The 9,765-nt window shown below is 47.3% G+C and overlaps 1 protein-coding gene across 2 annotated transcripts in view; it reads left to right on the top strand.

Annotated features, from left to right (window-relative positions):
- Window positions 1-3,746, top strand: part of DPYSL3 (dihydropyrimidinase like 3) — a 116,820-nt gene extending 113,074 nt beyond the window's left edge. Inside the window, exon 14 of one of the 2 annotated variants that reach the window (XM_039219188.1) lies at window positions 449-3,746. In XM_039219188.1, the coding sequence (XP_039075119.1) occupies window positions 449-537 (89 nt within the window). In that variant the 3' untranslated portion in view covers window positions 538-3,746. The remainder of the gene's footprint in view (window positions 1-448) is intronic. The other variant, XM_039219189.1, reaches the window with a different exon arrangement.
- Window positions 3,747-9,765: the final 6,019 nt, after the last annotated feature.

A 9,765-nucleotide genomic window follows, 5' to 3' on the forward strand; every position in this document is an offset into this window, starting at 1 on the left:
CAGGCCGAGTTGTGAGACCTTGGGCGACTTGCCTGACTTCTCACAGCTCAGTCACTGCCTCTGTGAAATGGGGACACTAACAGTAGCCTCCCCAAAGGATAGTGAGGACTGAGTCAGGTATCTGAGGAGCAGCTGACACATTGCTTGTCGCAGTGGATGTAAGCTTTGATTTCTCGTGTCATAAGTAATGCTTTCCTTAAGTATCATTTTTATGATGCTGGACAGTATCATGATAAGGACCTTGCTTTTCCTGGTGGAGAAGGGAGTCCAGGGCACGGTGGATACGAAACCCCTAGAATACTCGACAGACTGGAATGGAAGTTTCTTGGGAGATGAGGCGAGGAAGGCACTTGCCATCTGACACTCTGAAAATTAATCCAGTTTCTCTCTTGTCCACACCCCCCTCTCTCTCCCTTGTCTCTCCCTGGGGATGTATTGCCCACCGCAGGCACCCAAGTGGATGAGGGGGTCCGCTCGGCCAGCAAGCGCATCGTGGCGCCCCCCGGAGGCCGTTCTAACATCACGTCCCTGAGTTAAGCGACCCCTCCCCCAGAGAGAGGGGCAGAAGCAAGAAGAGATTTTCTTGAAGCCAAAATGGTACACCGATATTTAAGAAGGAAAGCGAATCCAAACAGTTGTGATCTAAAGAATCAATAAGCCTCAAGCCTTATGTTTCTCCAATGCTACACTCGCTTGCCTAGCTTTACGAATATTGCTTTTGTTTTCTGTTTATGCATAGCCTTGATTTGTTGGGCCCTGCCTCCCCCATTTACATGCATGCAATCAGACAGGCTACTAAGGTAAAAGAGTCTGCTATATAGTGTTGAGAGCGTGTGTAGTGCTGCATCTTATGACAAGGGGACAGACAAAGCTGGGATGTCAGGAAAATCAACAAAAGGGACATGGTTACTCGGGGTGAGGGGGTGGTGGGAGCCCAGAGCAAGGCGGAAGGCTCAGCGGGGCTGGGGGAGGGTGTGTCAGGGGAGGTGGGGGGGTGGGGGGTGAGCATACAGGGGCTTGTGTGTTGTGTCGATGAAGCACGTTTATTTCAATGGCAGGTGGCCATCCTGGGGCAGTCGTCCCTTCATCACGGTCCCCCAGGGTCTGTGGAGAAGGTGAACAGTCTTCAGGTGCCAGACTTTGTCACATCCCCTCCTAGATTTTATTCCTTTGAACCTTTTATTAAAACACCAAAACCCAACCATTACGTTCACCTGCTCGATCGCGCCAGTGTTTGGTGGGGCCGCTCTCCCAGCGTTGCTTTCCAATTCTCTTTCCTGGGCTGGGAAGGAAGAGAGGGGACAGGAGGCCACCCTTCTCCTCCTCTGTCCTGCCTGCCTCTTTGGTGCTCTTAAAAGGCAACAGCTGGGAGCGCACACAGGCCCTCGGGCGGGTGGGGGCAGCCATGCTCACACACCTCCCTCTAAACGTCTGTTGGAGATCGTCTCTCCCCTTGGCTTTGTGAAAACCCGAAGGGGTGGTGTGCATCCGGTATCCCAAGTTAGGATGCGCCCAGGCGGGGCCCCAGGAAGGGCTGCTCGTGCTGGCGGTGAGTGGCTGCTTCTTTCCATCTGGGACCCAGGCCCCTCCATGATTGAACAGGATTTTTCGTTTGCAAATTTAGGCACTTAGGTATCCTCCAAGTTTTGTGAGAAACAGGTGATCTCAGCTGAGATGGGAGCCACACAGGGATTTGGGAAAGCGAGTCTCTGGAGCTGGGGGGGCATGTTCAGGGCCATGGGTCTGCTTTTCAGGTCTGAACCATCTTTCCCCCCTTCCTTTAGCATATCCTCTGGGGGAGCTTTTTGTTTCCATCTGAAGTCTCCCAGGGTGAGTGGAAGTGACACATAGTCTCGTGTGATGTGGCACATTATGGACATGGAGCCCAATGTCAATTTCTCCGTCCTGCCACTTGTGAAAATTCCATTTTGGAGCAAGTTCTGTGAGCCACCTGAGTATCTGTGGACTCAAGAGGCCCGTAGGCAGAATGAGGATATCCACCATGGGATCGGACTTCTGTGCTTGGGAGATCCAGCTTGTAGAACCCTGTGTACTAGGTATTTTGAAGGAAAAGGGCAGGTGTCACACACCTGTCACGTGCTAAGGAGAAGCCACGATCTCTGACGGCAGGTTTTACTAAGCTGAAGACCAGAGAAAAGGGGACAACACAGGGCTAACAAGGAATTTGGAAATAGCCAAGGAAGAGGATCTCCCCCTAGCAAGCCAGTTATTGTTCTCATGAAAATGATCATTTCTCCTCATAATAAGGGATCTTGCTATTTTAAGGCTTTTTCAATGGTGCCTTTATTTTAAAGGAAACTTAGGGGGAGCATGCACCTCTTCATTTATAACTCAAAGACTTAAGGGCCTGTTGCAGAACTCAGAATGACGGTTTTGCAGACCCAGGGAGATTGTCAGATCTGAAACATCTGACCGCTGTTAAACCTCAGTGGCTGGGCTGGGCGGTCGGAGGTGTTGCAGTACCAGCCGCAACCGCCAGATGGAGGAAAAGACCAACTAGTGGGCCAGTCCTCTTTTGTGTACCGTCTGCTAGCGTTAACTTAGCAGTTACTGTTACTTAGCCTGTTAAGGTAGCTACCGTTAACTTAGCTTTCATGGCCAAATTGGTCATCTGCACTGCGACTGCCGAATGAAACATTCAACCAGAACTTCCTATTCCACACAAGCGTTCCGTGCTGTAGGAACAACCACCTCTGATGCCTTCATGATGGGCAGCGTGATCTGGGGAACTATCAGTAACTTCCCAAACAGAGATTCCTAATAATTTCAAGAAAACTCCCTTTAGTTCCATCCCTTGTATTTCTTGTACCTTGTCACTTTAGCTAAAATTGTATTCACCTGTGTCCTGTTCCATAAGACACATCAAAGAGCCCTTGTATACAAAGGGTTTAGGAAGAGAAGATGATGTGAGTCACATCCCTCTCAGAATTCATGCCGTCTTATCCAAGAGTGGAGGGCGTGCTGGACCCTCCCCTCCTGCCCATGCTTTCTTTTTTTCCTCTCTTCACTTGGCCTGGCCCCTCTTTAAGGATGCCCTGCCTTCCCCCCCGACCTTCTCCCCTTTTTCCTCAACCCAGATGGCCTCCACCTGGGGTGTTCTATTGGAGGGCCACCATCTTGGGTAGTTGAGAAGGTAGTTGTGGAATCATGAAATCAGCCAACCCCACAGAGGTATTTCTTCTATTTCTGTGTGTTCTAAAAATGGCAGTTTTTTGTAGTCATCGCAAAAATGGGTTTTCTTCAAAGACCAGTCACCCTTTGGCCCTTTTCTTCATGCCTACACCCAGAGAGTCATGCTTTGCTGCAAAGGCCTTCATCCTAAGCCTGGACTTCCGCTCACCCTGAGAAGCCCTTCCCAACTAGGGTGGATGAGCCCCAACTTTGGTTCTTGCCACAAGCTTCCCAGGCCTTCCTTCTCTCCCCTGGAAAATTCCAGCTTGAGTCCCAGATATACCCATGGGCTGTGCTGAGCAGCCAGCATTCATTGTAAAAGTTCCCTCCTTGGAAAATGGTGTGTGGGTGTTCAGTTCTGTGTCTGGTGAAAATGAACAGACCGTAAATCTCCCTGTGATCTGTGGTAGCTGTGAGGCAGCTCTGGGACGTGAAGAGCTGTTTGGTTTGAACCGTGAAGAAAACTGTGTTTTGAGTTTAGCTGAGATTAAAGAAAAAGTTCATCAAGTGACTGTTAATGTACACCTGGTTATTAAAATAACTATGAAATTACAGATATTGTTGTCCAGTTTTCTTCTGTATGCGACGGACCATTTCACCTGCAGTATTAAAATTGCACTGTAAAATGGAAACGGTTAATAAGGTAGGCAGATCTGATGAGAACAAGAGGTTTCCTGAGAAAATGTCAGGGGTTTCTGTCTTTTCAGTTGAATTTGCATTTTTGTTCTGGCCACAGCGTTATCGAAACTTAGGGGAGTAAAGTTTTATCTGTGGACCATCAAAGTTAGTATTAATGTGAAAGGCCTCGCCATCTGAGTCCAGTACAGATCCTGGAAGGGTTTCTTTTGTTTTTTTGTTTCGTTTTGTTTTGTTTTTTGGTCACCCCCTTAAAGAATTTCTGCTTCTCCCCCAGAAGCCTAGACTTGGAGAAAATGCAAACCAAGCATTTTCCAAAGTATATTTTTTTCCCATACTGATACCCCAGTTGTCTAAGGAGGGTTGGAAAGGATTACTTACTAAATGTAGTCCTCTGAGAGATTTAAGGTCTTGGCATCAAATTCAAGGCTGTGAGAAATCTTGTCAGTCTTTGAAAATTTGCCCAGTTCAAGGGTCTCACACTTTTTTGACTGCTGAACCCTTGTATATCCTTTTTTAATATCCCAACCAACTTCTTATGCTAAACTCTCTTGGGGAATCGTTCCTGGATCCAATTCCATATTGTATGGGATGCTTCTCATTGGAAACAGCAGACTATTGTATGCACAATTTTTTTGAAAAGGGTATTTTTAAAATACCCTTTTAAAAAAGGGTATTTTTTCACTAATTTTTTTTAATGTGATATTTATTTCTGAGAGAGAGAGAGACAGCGGGAGCAGGGGAGGGTCAGAGAGAGAGGGAGACACAGAATCCGAAACAGGCTCCAGGCTCTGAGCAGTCTGTCAGCACAGAGCCCAATGTGGGGCTCGAACCCACGAACCATGAGATCATGACCTGAGCCGAAGTTGGACATTTAACCAACTGAGCCACCCAGGCACCCCAGGTATATATTTTTTTAAGATGTTTGTTTATTTATTTATTTATTTTTAAATGTTTTATTTATTTCTAGGAGAGAGAGAGAGACAGCATGAGCAGGGGAGGGTCAGAGAGAGAGGGAGTCACAGACTGAAACAGGCACCAGGCTCTGAGCTGGCAGTCAGCACAGAGCCCGACGCGGGGCTCGAACCCACGAACCTCGAGATCATGACCTAAGCGAAAGCTGGACGCTTAACAGACTAAGCCACCCAGGCGCCCCAAGATGTTTTATTTATTTTTGAGAGAGCGTGAGCAGGGGAGGGGCAGAGAGAAAGGGGGAGACAGAGGATCTGAAGCAGGCTCCAGGCTTACAGCAATGAGCCCAATATGGGGCTGGAACTCACAAACCATGAGATATGACCTGAGCCAAAGTTAGACGCTCAACCACTGAGCCACCTTGGTGCCCTTTGAGAAGGGTATTTTCAAGTCTGGTGTAATGAAAACTCCAGGGATAGAGCTGGGTAGATCCAAGTATAGCTGCGTCTACAACATGATTTCTCTTCATCTCTTAGCCCAGCTTGCCTTCAGTAAGTGCTGCGTAGGAAAGCTTCTGCGTGTGGGAGCAGAACTGGCCATCAGCATCCTCAGGTTTTCATTTTGCCTGCCTAAGCGACTTCAGGGGAAGGAGAGAGGCTCCCTAACTAGTTCCAGCTAAAGAGACTGATAATGGCTGGCCTGGCTGGGGACACGTGTTCACCATAGCACTAGGCACCATGGCTGGGACACTGGGGCTGATGGACCCCACTGGTCATGTGTCCAGCCCCAGACCCCCTGAACCCTGTGAGCTCTGAATCACACAAAAATGTGTGATACTGGAAGAAGGAGCAAGCGCACATCTTGCTCTGGGCAAGAACAGCAGATGGCCACGGTACCCTTTTCAAGGCTGCAGGGCCTCCGTGATTTGCTCGGCAAAGTGCCTGTGTATTAGGTGGAGCATGGAGAAGGGGTAAGAGAATGATAATTTCTTATTAGTTGCTTTTATGGGTCACGAACCCCTCTTGATTCGGTAGAATGAGGCTGTCAGAGGAGCACAGAGTGACAGTACCTTTTAACACCATAGCTTAGAAAACAGAACTGAGAAAACTCTCAGAACATGATTATTTCAGTTTAAGGTTCAAGGTTTAATTAACCCCTAGTGTCAGTTTGCAGCTCACACTCAGGATTGGTGAAATGCCTCTCCTGTCATGACCAAGCAGCAGCTGAGCTCTGCTTGGGGTGGGAGTGATCTTAAAGGGCATGGTCGGTGCTTAATTAGAATGAACTCAGGTTGCAGCATTTAAAATTGATGAAGCAATTTTTTTTTTTTAAATGTTAGTGAAATAGACACCATGACTTTCACACGTCTGTGGGCTAGAACTGTTCAGGGCTGACCAGGTGCAGAATGAGAACACTGCAGAGGAATACAAAGGTCCCTCTGGTTTCAAGGAACTTCCTGGAATCCTCTCTGCTACCCTCAACGCATCACAAAAGGGACAGCAACCATGAGCAGAAAACGGGGGGCTGGGAGGGCCAGAGCAGTCTGCAGAAATGAAATCACACTCTTACGGCTGGCACTCTTCAGAATCAAGAGTTCTAGATCTTGCCCTGTGCATGGCCGCTGGGACAAAACAGGACACTTGACATGGCCTCGACAGCAGGGCACTCGGCATGCAGGACTTCAGAGCCCACTGCCCAGAGCACAAGGATTTCAGGACAAGCCCAGGGAACTCGCTGGCCTGCTGGCTGTTAAGTTTGTGTGGGCCTAGGAGGAAGTAGCTTCCGGCCGCAAGAATGCAAAGATGTCTGTGACCTCTGTGTCCCAGGTGTGGATCATCCACCTGCTGTTTCAGTGTATGGACTGGGACAGTGCGAAGATGGAAAGGGTAGTAAGGCAGAGTGCTGACAGAAAAGGTCCTTGGGCTGAGGACAAGGTCATAGTGAAGGGCAAAACCTGGAATTCTGGGCTGTGCTCCCTAAGGTGTGAATGCTCCGGGGGTCAGGTTTTTAGTTTATGTATATATGTGGATCAATTCCGCTGTGCTGCCTTCCACTGTTCTTGAACATCGCCAATACCAGCTTGTCCCTGGTAAAGGGCAGTGGGAAACAGAAGTAAGAACAGGTGACTTTGGGCCCCCACAACCCTACCTCTAGGAAAAAATAATTACGCACACAGCTGCCAGAGAAGGATCTGTGACTCACTGTCTACAGAAGAAGACATTTTAATACACAGAGGCACATTTACATTATATATACCACATTCAGCAGAAGCAGGTATTCCCACCCAAAGGCTGCTTGTTTACAACGGCACAGATAACTGGAGTTTGGATTTTGAACATCGATGGTTAACATCAGTCAGACACATGGAGCTCATAAGAAACAGCAATCACAGGCGGACGGTAGGAAACGGGATGTTGTGTGGACATAAGCACAACGAGACACGGAAACAAACACTATGTTTTACATGCCTTTTCATTCACCTGTTGAATTAAAGCCTTAGCATTATGGCATCATCAAAAGCAGCAACACTGGATCCTGCTGCCTATATTAGCATTCTTTATTTACTTGTTCATCCAATCTAGAAAAGCTATGATGATATAGAGCCTAGTTATTTCTGATTAGTACTTTCCTATCCAAACAAGCTTACCTACTAATTAACTAAATTACTGTAATCAAGTTAGCCGTGCCTGTGCTCCTTGCATGCGTCCCTGCCCTAGCAATGACCCCAGCCCAAACCAGTGCTGCTGCCTTTGAGAGGTGTTAGCCGTTAGCAGAGTATTTAATTTCCATGGAGACAGCGTTGTGGGTGGAGTTGCAGGGCTCCCTTCCCGCAGTATAATGAGAGTTCTAACCCAGAAGCTTCTGGTCTTCTGTGCCTGCTCAGTCTGACGCTCCACACAGGTAAGGGCGAAAACAGTTAGGAGAAAAAAACCAAAGGAATACCAGACAAAGGGATGTAGGAGTCGGCTTGTTTTCCAAAATTCTTAGCCCTGAGCCTTGGTTGTCACAAATCTAGATGAGACATGGGCCACCTGGTTAGGACAGTCCCTTTTGGCCCAAGTTATGGTAATCGAGCCAAAGAATCTGATACCAACAGGAAGCAATCATGGTTCAGGTCTGGGCATCCTTTTGTTTTTTGGAAAACTTTTCATCCTAACGTTTAAAATGTGTGCTGGTGGGAGGGGCTTTTTAACAGTTGTTCTGCGATGCATTTTCATTTCTAATTGGAAACACATTGCGGGTCTTGTAACCCGATTAGGACTGAAAACCCATCTTACTGCTCTGAGGCTGTGTTCTCTAGTTCATGTGTCCATGGCCCCTGCAAGCTCACAGAGGTGCTTTGGGCAGCTCACTGGAAATAAAAACTAGGGGTTCAAAGTGCAGAGGGGGGTAATAGGTTCCTAGCCTGTTATAACTTGTACAGATGAGAAGTGGCACAATTGGTTGGGTCCCTTCCCAATGGAGGGCCTCCTGATCCCAGTGCCCTGCGGTGTTTCCCGAAGTCTGTTCTGGGATGATACATACACAGACCCCAACAGGAGGCGAACCAGGTGGCTGGAGAGGTGTGTCCACAGCACATCGGGGCTTGAGTCAAAATGCATGAAAGACAGAAGCTGGTAAATAGGCAAGTGGCCCCTGATATTCCCAGAGTTACCAGCCTGGAGCAGAGCCTGGTCACCTAGTTCTTTTCATGTATAATTACAAATGGAGTCAGGGCCAGTGCGTCGTTGATGGTGCTTGCAGAAAAGCTAACCAGCGCGGACACATCATATGTGGGAAATGTAGAAAAAACAAAACAAAAAAAAAGAAACAGAACAAAAGAGCTGGTTTTAATTCTTAACAAAAATATGGTTGCTCTTAAAGTAGAGAGGCTCTTCCAGAAATTCCTGGCGCATTAGCTCAGTGAGGAGAAAACCCTGAATGCCAAATGAGAATCCAGCACTGGCTTCCTACCCGTGTTTAATTGCCTGTGTCGCTTCCCCACTTGCTGTCTTGTGTGACAGGTGCCAGATCTATTACTTCTGCCCCCCCTGTCTGTCTGGCCTTCCCTGTTGCCTCCTCCTGGCATCTTGGCCAGGCCCTTACTCTCTGTAAGTAAGGACAAGGTTTAGGTGATCTGAGTGGCCAAGGCGTCAAACAGCCCCCAACCAAGCCAGTTCACTTGTTGACTTCACCCACTGGCATCTGTCAGTTGCCGGAGCTAGGTCTTCTGCAGAGACCTTCCGTTTATCAGGAGAGAGGAGTTCAGTCATATGCATATCTCACGTAGGTGGATTAGACTTTGTGTTAGGCAAATAAATAAAAAATACATAAGGAAAAAGAATGACACATTAATAATTTTGTAAACAGGCAATTCCGCCCACCCTCCTTGGAGTGAGTTGTGCTTCAGTCCCTTTCTGTGATTTTAGACCTCTGAGATGTGGGAGCATCCTGTAGCTCTGTTATTCCATCTATAAAGGCATCTATGATTGGTTCAACATTTAGGTTTATCTGATAGTAGCGAAAAATGAGACCAAAAATAAAAGACACAATCCAAACACACCCAAAAATAGTGATTCCATTCTTAGCCTATCATCCCTGTGTAAGGTACAGCTTCACTGTACTACAGGTACACACATGCTATTGTGACAATATTATTTTCTGATCCTCTCCAGACACAGGCCTCTGATAATCTTAAGAGGACAATTAGCTCTCAAGGAACTTACTTGAAGAAAGTGAGCAGTATGCTAATAACTACTTCCCAGCGGGCTTGCCAGAATGGGGGAAAAGCCCCGATCTGAAGTATTTGCCCATTTCCATGGTGTAAATATTCCCACTATTTACCAATCATCACCATTTCAACCGTGCAGCCTCAAATCACTGTACAGAGCAATGGGAAAGACATGCCCAGTTGGCTCTTGCTATCTGATATGAGCTGATAATGGTGTGTATCCTTCAGAACACAACCAGAAAGCCCTCATACATCCGTGTTACTTCTAATCTCCCATCCATTTCTTCCTCATTGAATTCCTTATTCCTATTCAA

This window comes from Hyaena hyaena, unplaced genomic scaffold (genome assembly GCF_003009895.1).
Source record: "Hyaena hyaena isolate Hyena2069 unplaced genomic scaffold, ASM300989v1 scaffold_797, whole genome shotgun sequence".
Taxonomy (NCBI): domain Eukaryota; kingdom Metazoa; phylum Chordata; class Mammalia; order Carnivora; family Hyaenidae; genus Hyaena; species Hyaena hyaena.